The sequence below is a fragment of the Equus asinus genome, chromosome X (assembly GCF_041296235.1).
Source record: "Equus asinus isolate D_3611 breed Donkey chromosome X, EquAss-T2T_v2, whole genome shotgun sequence".
In the NCBI taxonomy this organism is placed as follows: Eukaryota; Metazoa; Chordata; class Mammalia; order Perissodactyla; family Equidae; genus Equus; species Equus asinus.
In genome coordinates, this window is record NC_091820.1 from 11,577,573 (window position 1) to 11,598,070 (window position 20,498).

The 20,498-nt window shown below is 39.4% G+C and overlaps 1 protein-coding gene across 3 annotated transcripts; it reads right to left on the minus strand.

The window, feature by feature from the left end:
* Positions 1 to 2,272: 2,272 nt before the first annotated feature.
* On the minus strand, positions 2,273 to 16,631 carry PIGA (phosphatidylinositol glycan anchor biosynthesis class A). 3 transcript variants are annotated; one of them, XM_014857662.3, is made up of 6 exons: positions 16,497 to 16,631; positions 13,768 to 14,539; positions 9,250 to 9,382; positions 8,359 to 8,491; positions 7,998 to 8,204; positions 2,273 to 4,650 (listed from the first exon to the last, which is right to left on the minus strand). In XM_014857662.3, exons 2-6 carry the CDS (start codon positions 14,480 to 14,482, stop codon positions 4,384 to 4,386), a joined length of 1,455 nt encoding a protein of 484 aa, XP_014713148.1. In that variant the 5' UTR covers positions 14,483 to 14,539; positions 16,497 to 16,631; the 3' UTR covers positions 2,273 to 4,383. The 3 variants fall into 3 exon arrangements, with proteins under 3 accessions (XP_014713148.1, XP_044620371.1, XP_044620372.1); XM_044764436.2 differs by lacking the exon at positions 16,497 to 16,631 and adding an exon at positions 15,747 to 15,884; XM_044764437.2 differs by lacking the exon at positions 13,768 to 14,539 and having other exon boundaries at positions 16,497 to 16,534.
* Positions 16,632 to 20,498: the final 3,867 nt, after the last annotated feature.

A 20,498-nucleotide genomic window follows, 5' to 3' on the forward strand; every position in this document is an offset into this window, starting at 1 on the left:
GATGCCTCTCCAAGTGGAAGTGTCAGACTGGAAGCATGAGACCACTAGCTGTAATAGTTTCATCAGTGACAAGGTCCCCTAGTAAAGCTCCTGATCATTCCCTTTCCATTTCCACTGTCAGTAAAGATGGTACCTCTTTCTGGAAAATGTGGGCTATCCTTGATCATAGAAGACTTATAATGAAATGGATGAAGAAAATGCCCTAGGTTCTGGGTGAAGTATCCAAAGATTCTATGAATTAATACCTTTCTCATCGGAAAATACTCACTTATAAACCTAACTGTTCAACATGCATCAGCTGGCCAATACAAGTGAAGTTGATTTATTTTAAATTTTCTTCACCCAGAAAACTTGGGTGAGGAAAACTTAGGTCTCCTCTTTCATTCTTGGCTATGTTAGTTTTCCTAAATTTCTATAACCTATCGGAAAAGCCAAGCCAAAATAAAATTATAAGAGCAGACTAAATAAACTTATTTAACAAATACTTTATGCAAACATATGGGAGCTTCTCCCAGCACTCTGGCATTAGAATGACTACCTATATAAGAACTGTTTCCTTGTACTCTGTTAAAAGGCTGATGCACGAGAATATACAGTGCATCGTTTCAGTGGATCACAGCACCATAAGGATCTTGTGTTGTCTCCATTCTCAAGAACAGATATTAACATATAGGATTCACTTTACCAAGCTCAGATTACCTGCTAGAGTGCTAATGTACAAAAATACATGGATGAACACAAGTATTTTAGCTCTTTTCATGTCTCTTTCTTCAACTGTACTCTAAGAAGGCCATCATTTACTCATGTCAGCTCATTGACGTATACTGTATTATTCAATCTTGTTTTGGCCTTAATTGTCACTTAAAACACAGCTGTCCTTTCTGTTTTACATACCAGAAAAGTTGGCCATGAGAAGCTTCACTTTTTTAAGGTTGAGATACTATTTCTTTTTTTTTTAAAGATTGGCACCTGTGCTAACATCTGTTGCCAATCTTTTTTTTTCTTCTCCCCAAAGGCCCCAGTACATAGCTGTATATTCTAGTTGTGAGTGCCTCTGGTTGTGCTATATGGGTCGACGCCTCAGCATGGCCTGACGAACGGTGCCATATCCACACCCAGGATCCGAACCATGGGCCACCAAAGCGGAGCACGCGAACTTAACTACTCGGCCACGGGGCCAGCCCCCGAGATACTATTTCTGAGAGACCGCTGTTACTGCATTTGAACATTACCTTTGAGATGGGTGTAAAAAGCTACTGAAGTAAGCTCACTTAAGATATCTTTTACAGGAGATGAAATAATCTACATACAGCACCAGGGTTTCTCAGCCTCAGCACTACTGACATGCTGGGCCAGAGAATTCCTTGTTGTGGGGGGCTGTCCAAAAGTAGTGTAGGATATTTAGCAGCATCCTTGACCTCTCCCCACTCAATGCCAATGCCCTACTCTTATCCAGCTGTAACAACCAGAAATGTGTCCAGACATTGTTAGATGTCCCCCAAGAGGCAAAATCACCACCCTCTTTGCACCCCCTCTCCACATCCAGTGGAGAACTACTGAGCCATCGCCAAATACAAATGATACAGGATAAAGGAAAATCAACTCCTCAAAGTGACTATAAATCAAATTCTGTATAGAACTTTAGTTTTCAGAATTTCATCTAAAAAAATCCAGTCACAGGATGATATAATTTTACATCTAGTCAGATTCTTTTGGGAACGCAGAGAAGGATAAAGAGGACTTTAAAAATTCTACACAAAAGTAAACACAGACCTATGATACCCCCTGACTTTGCCAAAAATAAGTTTTGGTGTAAGATAAATCAGAACATACCAATGTAGGTGGACTGATTTCCACCGCTTCCAACAAAAGGGGTGGGAGAAGCTGGGCTTCTGTAAATAAAGTCAAAATTCAAATTTCTTTTACAACAGCTTGCAAGACATAAAGTATAATTTATAGTTCACATACACAATAGTTTATAGATGCATTCACTTGTCTCATGAGGCAACTAGTGCAGTGAAAAACAAGGCCTTATTTGGATCAGGAAACAAAAGCACAATTGAACTTGCTAGTCCATGAGTAAAAGAGAATGCATTCTAGAAAGAAAAGATAGAGTAATTCATCATCTGAATGATATTTCCTGTTTTACTAACAGACCAAGCAACACCTCAAATTGCCCTGAAAAAGAAAGCACGCAAGGGAGGGGGTTAGGGGGAGTGCTGTTCAACCAGTAAATAATTTTCTGTTCATAAAACAAGACAAACTCAGAAAATTGTCAAAATGTCATTTTGGTCTTTATTTGGGACATGTAGCACGTTTTCATAAATTAGTTTTACATGTGCTACTTTTTGTAACAGCAAAAGAAATACAGTATCTTTTTCATAAATTCTTCATCACTGCAAGTTCACTTTCAAATAAATTTAAGTAGCAGGGTAGAACAATATGTTTCCACATATTGACCAGTGCAACACTGAGGGTTACGATTAAGGTATCCAGGAAGCCTGAAAATTAAGATTTACTAGAACAAGCAAATTTACTTCTATTTGTTAAAAAAGGAAAATAATTTAAATTTGTAAATTACATATTTTACATACAAGAAGAACTTTAAATCCTATTTCCATCTGAAATAATGACAATTTAATAATTAAATGACAATTCTGAAAAAATGCTAAGAAACAAAAATATAGGAAAAAAACAGTAGTATTCCTTTAACAATTGTTGAATAATTGCTGAATAGAATAAATAAAACCAAATGTTAGTTTCTCACTTCATCATGAATATTGGCACTGTTTATTTCATATTTAAATAAGTCAGTTTCTATGCATAAAAATTCCAATAAGATTTAATGGTTTGGGTCAGTCCATTTTTCTTTAACAAAAGAACCCCTAACTTCTAGATTTTAAAAATTGCACTCTTGCATTTGTGTTTTAGTACAAAACACAAATATATTTCTTATATATCAGTGGCAACCATCAACAGCCATGTTAAGATACTTTTTAAAAAGAAGTTTTGTGAACGTTGTCATTAAAAATAAAATCCTGTACAGAATCACAATACTGCCAGAATCTATCTAGTGCACCCACAAGTGCCTCATTCTTTCGATTTCACAGTCCTTTATCACAAAAACTTATTCTAAGGAGTTCAAAGAATTAGTAAGACACACCATGTGGCTAAGTGGGGTTTAAAAACCCATGGCTCTGGGCAACAACAATTACAGTTAACAACATCCATCCACAGAGACTGTGTCCCTAAAATGTTCAGACTCAGGTGCTATAAATAAAACATTTCTGAGTTAAAGACTTTTGCACACTGACAATACTTATCAGACATTAGCTAGGCCACAGGGGAAGGGAAGTGACTTCTATCAAAGGTACAGGGTAGCAGCTGATTTTGAGATGGCACACCTCATACATCCTGCTCAGAAAACACGAAGGCATTTACAGAGGACTACACTATGCACTGAAAGACGTGGAGGGCTTCTCTGCACTATCATCAACAGTGATATCGGTCCCTAGTATTTCAAAAGCAAAATGTATTTTCATAAACACAACTGAAGATGAAGGCTCTACCTAGGAGAATGCATACAACAGGCTCAAGGAAGTACTCGGAATACGCCGGCAACTTTTTCCTGGCATTAAAAGCATGAGCATTTTTGGCATGTTGGATATTTTACTATTTTATGTCAACTGTCACTACAATGAAGTGAACCATTTGAGTGATAAAGAGTGAATGTGCCCCTGGTCCTTAACGGTCGGAAGGATCTAGTTCAATGTTCTACACATAGCAGGTGCTTAAAACATACTGGTAACTGACGGACCACTTTACTCAAGGAACCTGCTGATTATATGTAACACTTACTGAGTATACCCAATAAATGTTTAAGAACATGACTTAAATGTCTAATAAATCTGTAGGAACGTGACTTAAAATAGTTTACATAGTAGTTGTATTTTCCTAAAGAAAACTTGTAAACATCTGGTGAATGTCTAATTAATGGTAGAACATTTAAAACCAAATTTTAAATGTTTAAATTTTAAATGTTTCTGGCCAAAAAATGCCCAGAAAATGTTTGGCCCTTCTGCACCCAAAGCTCCCAAAATATAATGTTAAAACATCTCTGCTAGAGGGATTTCAGTAGTCTGAAAAATTTCATACCTGAGTGGCTTAAATGTTCTCTCCTAAATTTTAAATAAGTGCAAGGAGTTTCTACACTCAGGAATTGCATAAGTTTTTATCTTTCCTCAAAATAAAACATTGAATGCTATAGAGGTAGCATAACTTACTAAATTAACTCTAAAAAAAAGAAAAAAAAAGCAAAGTTATTTTTAATAGTCTTAATAGAACTATTACAAATGTTTAAAATCTTACAATCCAGGCTTTCTTCTACCTGGTTTTAGACATCTCATTACTGTTTCTCCCTTTTTTACTGTAAGGGTGTTGATAAGTCCAGGCACTCTTTGGCCCTGTGGCATCTATTGCAACATCGATGACAGAATCTGGAGTCATCCATCTCAGGAAAATGAGAAAGAGAAAGTTGAATACAGCCAACAAAGCAAAAATGTAGCCTGTTACTGGGCCACAGTGAGAGATGAGTCTGTCCAGTCGTTTGTCCATTGGTAACACAGCTTCTTCTGCCACGCGGTCATATACCTGGCAGGAGAGAGGCCAAGAATGAGCACTCTGACCCACAATAAATAATCTGCATGGACCAGAAATGTTACAGATGTAAACAGAAGAAACAAAAGTCACTTACATTTCATTGTTGTTGTTACAGTAATGATGTGATAAATTAATTACAGTGATTATTGCCATTTGATTCAACACTTATGGAGTCCTTATTCTGGACAAAATACTGGGCTAGACACCATGTAGTACAAAGACACATACGTCATGGCTCCTGTCCGCTAGGAGATCACCATCGATTTTAACCAACTATGAGAATTCCAAAGTTCTGAGAAGCTGGAGCTACTTTTTGGGTCACCCCTGTCGAGGCCATATTTAATTCAGCAGTGACTCTTTGAAGCAAGACTGGCCTTCTAAGATTCCTTGACTCAGCTGAGAAGCTCTCACCACTATCTGGCAGACAGCAACCACAATCAGAGTTACAACCTAGTATGCTTCTGGGTACAGAGGCTCTTCTTTCGTGCTGCTGAGGACAGATGGTGAGAATATACAGAAATATTTCATGGATTTCAAACAAAAAGAGAGGAAAGAGATGGGGAGAATTTTAGTAGATGGTATAGGTCAAACAATGGCAAACAAAACAGTTTATTGCTGAGAATGATACTAGGTGGCTTAACTCTGAAATATTAAAAAATAAACATCTTTTAAACATGCTGATTTTGAACACATAAAACAGGACAGCATTAATGTTTTTAATTGCATTTGAGCACTACTTGTGCTCATTCTCACGTATCAGACCTGTAAACCATCTCCTTTTGAACTCAAAGTTATGACACACAGTGCAAGTTCTACAGGCCAATGGTCTTTGAAAGGTACAGGATGGTTTCATCTAGCTCTTCTACCCTGAGGACATTTGGAATACATTTTAATCAGGATTATGTTGAGAATTATGCCGACAATGGCAGTTTGTAACTGAATATGTGTGTTTCCAGCATGAACTCTGATTTAATTTCTTGATCAATTTTCTAAATATTATAGTTAAACAAAGAAGGAGGAATTGAAAAGGATCAAAACGTCCTGTGTGAAACAGGTAGAATGAAAAGAGCAACTATAAGCTGACCTGTGTGGCCACCTTTACTTCTAGGTGAATTCATTTATGAGCTGAAGTGACAAAATAATAATTTACTACTAAGAAGAGAACGAGAGGGATGACAATCCATTATAGACAAGGTTTAACTTTTTCCTGAATGTATACTATAAATCACTTTAGTGTATAAAATAGAAAAAAATTCACATGTACTAAATATGCTTACTATTAAGCATAACTAAAAGAAAATTTGTAGTTTAAAAAAATCCTAAATTGGGGCTGGCCCCGTGGCCGAGTGGTTAAGTTCCCGCGCTCCGCTGCAGGCGGCCCAGTGTTTCGTTGGTTCAAATCCTGGGCGCGGACATGGCACTGCTCATCAAACCACGATGAGGCAGCATCCCACATGCCACAAGTAGAAGGACCCACAACGAAGAATATACAACTATGTACCAGGGGCTGGGGAGAAAGAGGAAAAAATAAAATCTTAAAAAAAAAAACCCTAATTAGCTCTTTTAACATATGCTGATAAAGGGTCACGATAGGTCTCTGCCCCTGAACTTCCATGTACAGTAGCTCAGACTTCTGAGGCTTACACAATGTTGATCAAGAGGGTGAAGTCACAACTTACAGAGCTGTGGTTCTCAACCAGGGTAGAGAGTGGGGTCAGTATCACTGAAAAAGCCCATCCAACCAAATATTCCTGCCAACCATTCCCAAATGCCACCTCTGCTCCGAAAGGGTCATGTTAGAATCTGGGGAGTGTGGGGCGGCCCCGTGGCCGAGTGGTTAAGTTCGCACACTCCACTTTGGCAGCCCAGGGTTTCACCGGAAGGGATCCTGGGCGCGGATGTGGCACCGCTTGTCAAGCCATGCTGAGGCAGCATCCCACATGGCACAACTAGAAGGATCCACAACTAAAAATACACAACTATGTACTGGGGGGCTTTGGGGAGCAAAAGGAAAAATAAAATCTTAAAAAAAAAAAAGAACGTGGGCTGGGCAGGCAGGGGGACAGGAAGATGAAATGAAGAGATCCTGAAAAGGCTACGTGGGCGATTCTGACAGGCACTCCCAGCAGGTAATCAATGCTACATTTCAACTTCCAAAGGAAAACAAAGAAAGTAGTTATTTCCTATGAGTGGAGACACTGTAAAACTTCTACGTGAGAGTGTCTCAGAGATATTTCAGTCAAAACTGTTTGATTATTAACTCAAGTATCAAATGGATATGACAATTTTTAGAGATAAGAGGTTGTTTTGCACTTATATTTACATATGGGTTCATCTTACATACAGGAATTTACAATTTAAACCCAAGAGGAAAGCCTTACAGTAAAGAGCTATTCTGCTTACTCAGCTCCATCTTGCTCTCTACTTCCGGCTAGAAACTTGCTGTTCCACTGAATACAATGACAATATAAAGCACTAGTCTAAACTACTAGCTGCCCCATGTTCCCAAGGGACTGTCTTTCTGATTCACAATTTCTATAGACTAAGAAGCAGAGTGTTTCCATCCAGCTTGTTATGTGGTGAGAAGAGGCATGAGGCAGACGAAGTAATGAGAGGTACTTAAAGGATGAAACCAGGTAGAATAAATGAAGTCCCTAACTCGAAATCAGGAAGCACTTCCCACAACTGTACTCTCCCATCTAAGGGTACTAATCTATTTCCTGTACTTGTCCTTTTGGAAATTCTCTTGCTGCTTTTTATTTGTGATCATATTTCCAACATTTGTCATGAGTATTTTAATTCTAACTTATGTTCTCAATGAGCCAAAAGATGCAAAAATCCTTTTCCTGCAGAAAACTGCAGTAGTTGGCAAGTGATGTAAGAGTTTTAGGAAGTAGCCTAAATTAAATATTTACAAGTTATAAAGTTGCTGTGATAGGCTACATAAAACCATATATTTTCTAATAGACCGATATGCTTTAGAATTATAAACAGATTCAAGAAAATGTCTAAGAGTAGATTTTAATATTAGTTTTGCCTCTAATTGTTGTGACTTCTAGAAAATTTCCAGTAACTTCCTTATGTCCAATTTAAGGAAAAGTCTAGACTGCATTACTGTTATTTTCAGATGTCAAACGCAATGATGTGACTAGAAACTTAGCCTAGCATATACCCAAAGTGATACAGTTCATTTCTTTTCATTTGGAAGAGACTTCATAAACTTAAGGAACAGAATAGAAATGGTAAACCGATATAAGACAAAGCAAATGTGTACATTAAACACCCAGGAAGAATTCACACACAATCTTCAAATGCCCTTTTCTTAGCATATGACATACTTTTTCAGTTCTCTCCGCAACATTCCTCCAGGTGTAGAAAGTCTTTACAATGTCATGGATATCTTCTGGAGCCAGCAATGCTCCTGACTTCACTTGGGAAATAGCTTTCTCCAATCCCTCACACAAAGATTTTACAGAAGGCTCACATAAAATAATAAGATTTTCTGGAAGTACTTCAGGAATTCCACCAACCCTGGTACTTACAACCTTAAAAAGAAAAAAAGAAGACATTATCCATCAAAATTCATATCTCAGGAAAACAAGCCAAATCAACTTAAAAAATTATTACAGAATGTGTCTGATTATTTCCCAAAATACAAGTACAGAAACCCGAACGATGTAAGCCCTCAAAGCTTTTTACCTGTAAACCACAACTGGCTGCTTCCACAATTGCCATGCAGAATGCTTCAGTAAGAGAAGTGTTAAGAAAAATATGTCCTTGAACTAAGACATTTCTAACATCCTTGTGTTCTAAGGCTCCCAAGAGACGCACTCTGATTGCAGAAATGAGAGAAGAAAGGGGGGAGTGAAAATCATGCTATAAAAGAAATATAATTTATAAGCCAAATGTGCTATTCACATTATACTTAAGATTCTTATTGGTTCTAATGTTTTCCACTTCAAAAGATTAATATCACCAAATTCTAATCTAAAAAAAACAGTCTTACAGCTATTTGGTTAAAACTCATATAGCTAAACATATTTCTAGTTTTTGTCACACATATCAAATTTCCTCTTCTCCAAAATCAGTTTGCATTTAATGAAAATATTAATATACTTTGATGAGTAAATGTTAAACTATCATTTCTAAACAGAAAAATGCCTCTTTTAAATTGATGCTTCACACACACACACACCTCGCATGTAGTCTAAGTTCCTGACGAAGAGAAATGTTCGAATCTGTATGTGCAGAGGAATTTACATGACTTGGGCCATGCTATTTAAATCCCAACTGAGTATGGCTTGAAAATCTGCAAACATTTCCAGTCAAAGTGGTTATTTTTTGGTGCTTTCTAGGGTGCCTCCAATCACTGCCCCCTAAAGTCAAACAATATTGAGCTAACGGAAAAAATAAAATCGTGAATTTTTTACCTAGGGTTCCCATTTTATAGGGATTTTTTTTAAAAGGCCTTGCTCTACATTTTCACATCAAGTACATGTAGAAGCAGCAGCTTAAGACAGGCATGAAGCCAAAACCAAAGTTAGGTAATTGATGTTTTCTCACCCAAGACAATATGGAATCCATCAATACCTGTCATGAAGCTGGTATTTTTCTCGTACTTCCTCCAAAATGATTCTCTTTGGTCCCTCTCCTCCAATTATGAAATTTAAATCTGGATATTTCCGACAGAGTTCAGGTATTATACCACTAAGCAAATCGGTCCCTGAAAATATAAAATAAAGTTGAAGATTGGAGATATTAATATTTAAACAAAAAAATTCATCAGAACTATTGAGAATCCACTCATTTTGAAAAGTATTAGCTATGCCCTTGCTAAGTAAAGAAATTCATTCTCATAAACCTTTCCTGGGAGGGTGGACTCGTTCACAAACTGCCAGCGGTCCCCCAAAGTGGCAATTCTTGAAGAGATATACACTGACATCCATTGTTACCTTCCACACATCCAATATGTAGACTATTCTGTTTCATTTCAACATAATGTTCTTTAAGTTATTCACTTGTTTACGTATCGCCTACTTCTAAAAAAGGGTATCTGAGATACCTAACATTTGAGTTAAAGTCTTCCACAGAGCAGGACAGCAGAGCTGACCAGAGATCTAGGGCTCGTCTCAGCCTTTTTACAAGCAAGTGCTTTGATCATGGGAAAGTTTCCTGATGGAGAAAGTGAAGAGACCTACGCATCTAAAGTCCAAGGTCTCTTCCAGCTCTAAGATTCTACCCGTCTATGATTCCACTTCATGCCACAGGAAAGGGCTAAGCACAAAGTGTAAGTGCTGCCTCCACTTTGTTCAGAATGCAGTTTGTACAGAGGATTTTGCAGTACACACTATGGTATCAGCAAAATTTAAAAGCATAGTCCATCCAAACCTGCTGTGGCCCACTTCCCCTGAATGAGAGCAAATGAAGGTAGCAGGACCTCAACTGCCAGATCATTATGGTCCACAGACAAAGGGATGCATCTTGGTTCCTTTTTTCTTTTTTTAAATGAAACACTTTTCTCATACTATGTAAATATAACCTCAGATAATATAAAGTAAAAGTAACTGTAAAATAACCCAGTTAAAGTTTATTAATTTAAGAAATGCTGGGGCCGGCTCCGTGGCCAAGTGGTTAAGTTCACATGCTCCGCTGCGGCGGCCCAGGGTTCGGATCCTGGGCGCGGACATGGCACCGCTCATCAGGCCACGTTGAGGCGGCATCCCCCATCCCACAGCTAGAAGAACGTGCAACTGTGTGCAGGGGGGGTTTGGGGAGATAAAGCAGAAAAAAAAAAGAAAAAAAAAGATTGGCAACAGCTAGCCCAGGTGCCAATCTTTAAAAAAAAAAAAGAAAAGAAATGCATACACACACACAAACAAGAATTGTACTTCTACCAATCCTCCTAAATATAGGCAGATCAATTATAAAAAAGATGGTGGGGGAAATAATATACATAGGGTCATTTTTATTAAATAATCTAAAGTAGGATTTATTAAGTAAACTATTATTTTCAAAATATGATTAGCAAAAATATGTTCACACGTGGCTTTTCTGAATTATGAAAGCTTCTCATTAAAATCTTAGCTATCATTGTTTCAAGTCTATTACCAAATCTATCATTTGGATTTCTAGATAAACCAGAACGTGGCCTAATGACTTCTGACATTTAGCCTATAATCCTTTCCGTTCATTTCCTTTCTTTCCCCTCTCCTTCTCACTCTCTCCTTTAATACAAAGGTTAAGAACCCATTCTTCAAATGAAAAAAACAACACATATAGAGTAATAATCATAATTGCTGACAATAGCTAACATTTACCGAGTGCTATGTCAGGCAAGGTACTTTAAATGCATTATGTCATTTAATCCTGACAACTATCTTATAAGAAATGGAACTGATTAATACTATCAATGATCTATATTCTAAAAATAAAGGGCTTTTTCCCCCCACAATAAAAAATGTTCCAGGGCCTCTAAGAAGAGTCTAACACAACAGAACATACAAAAAGACTTTCAATTGCCATATTACACAAAATGGACAAGGAAAATTCCTGATTTGAACTGCTTTTAAAGCTCAGTCTAACAATATTTTAAAGACTCTCTGAATCTATACCCAGGATAATGGCGGCTGGGCTGGGGGTGGAAGGAACGGGAGACCTTAACTCAAGAAGAGCTGAACTTGTGTTTGTCATCTGTTACTTACTGTGTAACCTGGGCGAGTTACTTACCCTCTCTGAGACTCAGTTTCTTTGTCTGTTACATGCAGATAACATCTACCCTACAGTTGTTGGGAAGGTGAAGTGAGGTACTGTACCATGCACAGGCTTTATCAACTGCAGAACATAAATGTAATTATTACCACCACAGCAAGAAGCGGGGTGTGCCTGCCCCAGCACAGGAGCACTGTGAAACCCTGACTGAGAGGAAAATCGGCTCGAGAGAAGAGGGAGGAAGCCAGCCAGGAAACTGGGCAATGAGAATTTGATTTATCCTCTCTCCCACTTAATACATTCCCAAGGGCCTTTGATACTGGTCCAAACGAATGCCTCCCAATGAAATTAATTTGTTAATAATTAATGGACCATTAGTACTACTGACTTTTGGGCTACAGATGTGGCCGTTCCTTCTCAGAATGTTACTTTTTGCATGGTGCCTGGCATACAGAAAGGGCTCAATAAATATTTGTTCAGTTATTTAACTGAGAAAAGGAAAGGCTGTACCTTCACTGTTGGTGGTTAGCTCAGCTGGTTAAAATACCATAGTTAGTAAAGGTAACAGGCTTAATCTTTGTACAAATAGTTAATTTTGCTCTGATCCTCCACCATACATGCATCATATTCTTTCTTAGCTAGCTATTTCACAAAGGTAAAATATTTGATTAAAAAACAGATTAGGCGCATTTTCTAAGTTACGGCAAACAATCACCAATATCACAAAAGGGATTCAGAATACAGAAGGCTGATCCATTCACATCTTCTTGATTAAAGAATAAAAGCACGTCACTGCCTTCACCCCAGAAAACGTAGTTAAGAGGCAGCAATCTCCGCTTAAGTGGCTTGCCGGATCAACCAAAGCTCCCCATTCCAAACATAAACCATACTGACCAAGGCCCCCATATGGATTTTAGGCCACTCCCTACTACACTGGTACACTTCTAATCCCACCACTGAGCTCCATGCTTACCAAGAATCTGCTGCATTTGTCCACAAATCTGTTTGATGCCAGCCGTACTTGTTATTGTATTGGATAATTTAATTAAACAGCACATCAACTGACAAAATGAGTTTCTATGAAACTAAGCTGAACAGTTTGGAAAATTCAATAAAGGGAAGTCACAGAAAAAAAGCTCTTGTCAGATTAGAGGGTATCCTAAACCACTGTATAAGATCAAAAACAAATTAAAGATCCGGACGCACATTACTTCATATGCCTTTAGGTTCTCATCCCGCTTAAAAGAAATCCAAATTAGCAACTGTAAGTTATGCTTTTTGAAGGTGACTGTGTAAGAAAGATGATGCAGCTCAAATCAGTGGACCAGTACTCTTAAGCCTGCAGGTCCACAAACTATTGGCAATTCAGTACATGGTAATAATATTTTGAGTTAAATTCATATATTTAAGGAGGCGTATATATTATCTTTTAAATGATTTCCTACTTCAGGTGACAATTTTGATTACTGGACAGGTTTTCAAATCCCACCCAGTAGACCATTTATGCTTTGAATACCCAGACTGTTTCAGACTTTTAGTAAACGAGGCTCTACAAATTCTACCGTGGTGTCTGTTACGTGCTGCAGAGGCACTAGAACAAAAATCCTCCTTGATAACGGCAGACACTTATCAAGTACAAACTGGACTAAGGAACTCATAGGAATCATCACAGAACCCTCACAATATTCCACTGTTGCCCAAATTACACAAATGAAAATACTGAGACTCAGAGATGTTAAGTAGCCTGTCCCCGATTACACAAAGGGATAGAGCCAGGATCAGCCTCCGGGCCGTCTAATCCCCCTTCCTTCATCACTTACCTGCCAATGTTATTAACGTCTTATCTATGGTTAAATGAAACAAGCAAGCTACAAAACAGTAACATGGAGAACAAGCTCAGTGATTTTGAGTATATGCATAAAAAAGACAGGAAAGCCATAAATCAAAATATTCATTAGGGTTATCCCTGAATAGCACAGTTACAGCCGATTTTAGTCTTCACCTTTGGGCTTTTCTTAGTTTTCAAAATATCTGGAATGAAAAGACATTACTTTTGCAATCAGAAAGAAAGGGCTATGTGGGGGGCTCGGCACTGTACTTCTTACTACATGTACAGGGCTGTTTTAACTTTTAAGAAGAGCTGATGCATTAAACAGCATCAAGTTTTTATTTTTATTTTTAACTACTATTAAGACATCAAAGGGGCAACATTCACCACTGTTCCAAAAACTTCTTTTTGGAAGTATAAAACAATGTCAGACCTTTCTTTGCTATTTAATGCAGAAGTAATTATAAAACCATGAAACAAAATGAAAAGCCAAACAATCATTACATACAAGTATTCAACAGCTTTCTACAAGAAAAGTCTGTGCAGTGCAATTGTAGCTATCATTTCATTACCTTTTCTGTAAACAAGTCTGCTGACAACAACAATAGTTATTACACTATCATGCCTTCTAAATGGGTCTGGAGTGAAGTCAGTAGGATCTACCGCATTAGGAATGACGGACACTATTTCAGGATTCAGTGCTGCTCTTAGCACAGTGTTTTCCTTACTAGTATAAGAGACACAAATTATGTGGTTTGTGTCACAAAGAGACACAGTTAGAAGCTTGTTTGTAAGCACCGAGCTGACATCAGCAAATCCAAAAAGGGAATGGTCCGTGAAGACTGTCTGGAGCCCCATTGTCTTGGCGTGGAAGAGGGCATCATGGGCCATGGCAGAAAAAGAACTATGTGAATGGATTATCGTGACTCTCTCCCGAACAAATATGTACCTGAGCAATGGCAGACTGTGAAAGAGGGTCGTGGCTGTAGATTGGTTGTACATGACTTTCAGAGGCAAGTAATAGACTTTGAGGCCATTAGTGAGGTAACGGATGCCTTTTCGATTTCCATAAGCATGGGTGACAATTATGACTTTGTGCCCTCTTTCAATCAGGCACTGAGAGAGCTGGTAAATGTGGCTTTCCACACCTCCCATATTTGGGTAGAAAAAGTCCGACACCATGCATATATTATGGGTATGGGTTCTATATGTGGAATGACTTCCAGGGCTAACACGGGAGAGCGCAGCTGAGAGAGGCTGGCCAGGCCCATCTCCTCTATAGGCCATGCTGAGATGGTTTAGGCATTAGTCCTTAGAGCAACCCAGTTATGTGTCGTCTAGTACCTGAAAAAGAGAGTAAAACGGGATCTCAGCTCAGAGACAAAATACATTCCATAGTCCAAGTCCAGATACAAATACTGTTCTAATGTTAATGTACATTTGCTAGCTTTTCCCCTAGAAATAAAACAAAGTATGTAATGAATTTACTCATTTGACATTTACTTTCTTAGCATTTACTGTGCCACACAGCAAAACTAGATTCCACAACGTCCTTAGATCTTAATTTTGCTTTAAAAATACTGCTACACACACTTTTAAAAAATAAGCTTGTTACACCACAGTATGTAATAATTTGCCATGCTAACAAACCAGTTCATCCCAATAATTAAATATATGGCTCTTTACAGAAAAAGTCTGCCAACCCCACTGTAGAGCTTAGCCACAGATTCAATGCATCTCATAAAGTTCTGCCAGTATTAATTTTGTGGTTACCCTAAAATATACCTGGAGCTAGAACTGTCTTTTTGAGAGCAGTTTTGTCAAGTGTCACCTGTAGCACATGCTGCAGACATCCACATTTTCTCCCTCCTTATTCAAGGAAGGAGATGATCAAACTGTTCCCTTCATTTTCTTAACCTTGCCTTCAGTTATGTAGGCCTTTCCTCCATGAGTGTTCCACCTTTCAGTTTGGAGCTTGAAGACAAAGACTAAAGAAGAGATGGGCTGGATGTGGGGCCATTTTCCACATCTAAGGTAGGAAATGTTTCTCTCAGGGGTCCCCTAGCTCCTTATCAGCAAAAATGCCCACTCAATATTCAGTACTATTACAGATTCTTAGACTTTTAAAGCTAAAGAGAGTCTTGGAAAGCTAATCAGTCTTCCTCAGCTTTACAAATGAGATTTCCTCGCCCCTAGAAACTTGCCTTACAATGGGAAGCCATCCTAAAGGTCTGAGTTTCTGATCTCACCTGCAAACTCAGAAAAGGCAAATTAACTGCATATGCAAAGTCTTAACTATCGATTCTCTCCAACAAACTCATCTATATTTTAAATATATTCTCAGAAATACTCAATAAGTGTTCGTTGACCTGAATTTACTAATTAAGATTCAATATCACCAAAAACTGAGATTCTCCAAGTTTCGACTTTTAAGTGCCTTCACTAACATTTTCTCACCCAGGTTTCCAGTTCCATTCAACTTAAAAACACGAATGATAACGAAACAGTGAGTAAAGAACCAAACGAAATCATTTAAAGTTTTGTCATTAACCTGCAATGTTCTGTGAGGAGTCCACCTACTTCCATCAGGTTATCACGCCCAACATCTTTAGGGAGTAAAAGCTCAACAAACAGCACAATCACAGACTCTTGGATTTTAAAGCTGAAGAGAGGCTTGGAAATCTACTAAACACCTCTCTTATTTTGCAAATGAGAAGCCAGGCAAGTTGAGCGATTTGTCCAAGGTCCCCAGACAGCCACTTAAGCGGCAAACGCCAGATGGCCATAAAATTCTCGACAATCGCCAGCGAGTCCCTGGGCAGTCACAGCAGCAGAGGCTCCAGAGAAGCCTTAGGGAGACCCGGCGGGGGCGAGGGGTCAAGAAGACGGTGCTTCCATCCACCTCCTGGACACTGCCCCGCCTTCACTCACTGAGAGGTCGCTGGGGAGCGCCAGGGCCAAGGAAGGGGCGACCCCGCTGAGACAGCGAACCTGCCGGAGTCTGGCGGCATCTCGCCGGGCCCAAAGCGAGAAAAATAGCCCGAGAGCCAACAGGGGCCCGAGACCGGGGTCCCAGAGCCTCCGCCCCGCCCGCCTCAGTTCTGCGGAACCGGCTCCAGCACAGCCGCCCCAGCGAACCCTCAGCCCCACTCGACTCTGGAGACCTTCGACCTCGACTTCCGAGCCTCAAGCGTGGGAGGCTTCGCCCCCTCCACCGCCAGCCCAGCTCCCATGGGAGCAGCCCAGTCCCATCCGGAAGCGGTCGAGAGTGCCCGCGCAGGGAGGTCAGACGCGCACTTACCGGCAAGTTCCATGGCCGCCAGTGTCCGGACCTCCCGCGGCTGCAACCATAGTCCCACCCCCCTGCCCAGAAACACCAATCCGAGGCGTCCGCGCCCGAGCGCCGCGCCCCCAAGGCAGCCAATCACAAAGAGGCGCTTGTGTCACGTGCAGGGAGCGTCGCTCAGTCCCCACCCTTCCAGCGCGGGCGGTTACGTCAGTGTGCGCATGCACGTGTTTCCATGATGTTCCAGAAGAGTTGTTTTCCCTGCATTGGAAGCGGTAATCATAGGTTTAACCTTTTATGTGAATTCCTAATGTCGCGAATCTCAAAATTGGCCCTGGTCTCTTGTTACATAAGCAGCCCTCTAGAACCCTTCTGCAGGGTAAGGCCAGAATTCCCAGCGTGCCTCGCAGCGACCCTATAGCGCTGCTGGGAGTTGTAGTCTGGTGGCCTTTGGAGGCGAATCCGAACTTAGAAAACTCACTCCCAGGATGCACCGCACTTCTGAACCGGGAGTCTGAGGACTGTCAGGTTGTTTCGCGCCTTGGTTGCCTGGTTACAGCGTCTCTTCTGGAAGCCTGGTCTCTCTGGCTTTTGATTGGGTAGGAAGGCTACAGAAAGCCGGGGTCATAGTGGCGTTTTGTTTGTGATTATCTGTGCCACAACAGAACCGTGCTGGTTCTTAAACTCTGGTAGGATTGCCTGATGTAGCAAATAAAAATACACAAAATAAAAAGTGAAATCAAATCAAATTTTTTAAAAAATTGAATTTCAGGTAAACAAATAATTTATATATATATATATATACATATATATATATATGTCCCAAATATTGGAGACGTTACTAAAAAAATATTCGTCGTTTACCTTAAATTCAAATTTAACTGGGCATTTTGTATTTTATCTGGCAACCCTACACTCCGGAGAAAAAAAATCTCAGGTCTGGACTGAAATATCAGCTCCCACTCAAACTGGTTCAATGGCTATGTGGCTATGGTGGTGCTTGGCCGAGAGGCTAATAAATCAGTGGGAGTGGTCTGATGGTCATCCACCCCTCACACTTGATACTTGGAGTTCCCCAGCCCTGCCATGCATACACTTTCGAGAGCAAATGCCTTCCTGAGCACCATCGCCAGCACCCCTTTTAAGCCTGTAGAAAGCCTATTCATCCCTGAAGATTTCAGCTCCTTTCTGATGCCCTCCCCAAGCCTCCACAGAGAATTAAATCCTCCCTCTTTTGTATTTTGATAGTACTTTGGCTATATACTGGTATAGCATTTATCAGTGATTTGCAAGTTGTTTGTCTGGCTGCCATTCCCCTTCATTCTCAAACTGATCCTTGAAGACTTGTGTCTTGTTGGGGGTCTCACGTGGACTTCTTTCTGAAAACCGGCAATTGTATTTGCTTGTTAAGTGTCTGCCTTCCCAGCCAGATAGTAAACTAAGGCAGGGTCTGTCCTGGTAATAGACATTGAATAAGTTTTAGTTGTATTAATGAATTTCTTTATTCAATTCCAGCAAATCCATGACACATATTACATACCCAATAAAATGTATTGAAAATATTTCATGGAATGTACCTTATAAAAACTACAGCGCAATGGTATAATTCAAAGGGCATTTTGGGTCGTAGGATTTGAAGTATATAATGAGTTAACTTTGAGTAAGGCTCAAGATAGAATAGGTTCTCCGCCCTGTGTTGGTATTGAACATCAGAAGATAAATGTGATGAAGACTCAAGGATACTTATTCAAGATTAATAATTTGCAGTTGGTTCCACAGATAACACGAACACTACCAGATGGTACTGCATAGCTTTTGTCTCCTTTTCATTTTTGCAATAGGTTTTAAGATGAAGAGTGTGGGTAGAAATCCTGGAAAGTATAAATGAGATTTATGCCCGATTTATTGAGCCCTTGGTTTGCCACTGCCATAGTTCTGATCACAATACACATTTGAAATTCTACCATGAATCTTCTAAGATCCTGATGCCAATACTCCTTCAAAGGAGTTGTGATCTTTTTTTCAAAACAGAACAAATATTTTCTATCATTGTCATCAAGCATTTACTGAGTGACTACTCTGTAAAAGGCTTTGTGGGGAATTCAAGGAATATTAAACATAGTCCCTATGTTTTAAAAGCTTTTTATTTTTCCTAACTTTTATAAATAGCTTTATATATACCAATAGTAAAAAACAATCCCCTCTTCTTGAAGGGTTCTTTGTGTTTTAAATACTGTAGAATAGGCTGACCTTTATAAATAGATATTAATAAAGGCACACTGTTGCTGAGTCTCTGTGGGGGAGGGGGTTGAGAAAACTGCAGGTTGTTCTAACAAAGTCTATAGGTTCCAACAAAGTCTGAAAACATTGAACATGCTCCAGTCTTAGACCTAGGCACTGAGTATTAAAAGACAAATAAATCAAGATTCTGCACATGGCTCTTAATTTCACATGGATACAAGTCTCCATTTATAATCAATTAAACCTTAAGCAAAGGTCTCTAGGTAAGGCTATTTTCTAAAAGTCAAAAGAAAGTTGTAGCAGCAGGATTAAGCTATAAATCTGGGGATAATTCTAATCATAGTGTTCTGCCTAAATGTATGGAATCAAGGTATGCCATTAGAGAATTTTCTTAGAAACCACTAGAATTAGACTAAAATACTTACATGCACTGTATTCTGATCACAGTTAATAAAATAGGAGGGCAATCAGTACCAGTTGTAGTGTAGAATGTCCTATAAATGGAGAACGTGTAAAATAAATGTGGATATCACCTTCCCTTGAAATTCAACTGTTTGCAAATTCATATGTAAATTAGCTCCCATGAATAATCTTGGAGTAGAAAGGCAACACAGTTGTATTGAGAACCTGCTATCTATGTACAAGCACAAGGCAGGGAAAATCTGGTATGAGCTTTACTCCGAAGGAACCAAGACAGACTTAAAGCATATGTAAATACCTATGATAAAAGATAGAAAGTGATAATGGCCATAAAAGAAATACAAGAAAAATACTGTGAGTTCAGTGGGAAAGAGTATTTCTGGCTGCCAGCATTTAGCTAGTAGAAGGAAAGGGTGCCCATTCAACTATTGGGAGCAAGATCATTCCAAGAACAACCTGAACAAGGTACGGAGACAGGTGCTGACTGTCCAGGGCACACTGTTGTGCAATTACACAGGGGAAGAGAAGAGGAAGGATTCAGACAAGAAAAGGGTGGCATTTCCAGTAAAGGTTGGAGCAGACTGGTGGAGGATCTTACTAAGAAAAATGGACTTGATGTTGAGCCAGACTTCCATCCAAGATGACATTTTCAGTTAATATTTTGAGACTCCTCACTCCTCATTCTGCTTCAAATAGAAAAATGAGATATAATATAAATGAGAAAATTGAAATGTTATAGCTGTGATTTAAAGCAAAAAAGAACATAAACATTTCCATGTATCAGAAACAGAACCAAAACTCAAAATGGTAATCAGACCAAAGCCACATAGGTCGTGGACTCTATGTGGAAGCAGGAAGACATGAACCAGTGTTCAGCTCTTGTAGAATAATAGAGACTAACAGGGCTCCACATGTGGCTGGAGACAGGAACCAGCCTTGTAGGAGACCGTTACATTGGTGGCGTTCAATGAACCACTTTCCAATATTTGCACTCTTGTCTAATCCCCTCCCACATTGACTCTGGGCTTAGCCATGTGACTTGCTTGGCCAATGGGACATCAGTAAATGAGATGCAGCAGAAACTTAATGTTTATGCACTGGGGCATGTCCTATTGAAACCTTTCCTTTTGAAAGCCAATGGATATGCTGTGAAGAAGCTCAGGCAAGATATCCAATGATGAAAAGCCACCTGGAGTGAGGCCCTGGTGAATGAGAGTTCATCTTGGACATTCCAGCAGCAGGTGAGTTTCCGTTCACTGGTCACAAAATCAATGCAATACTTTATTATTTATTAAATAATTATTTATTAGGCACCTACTATATGCAAGACATTGTTCTCACACTGAGGATTATGAG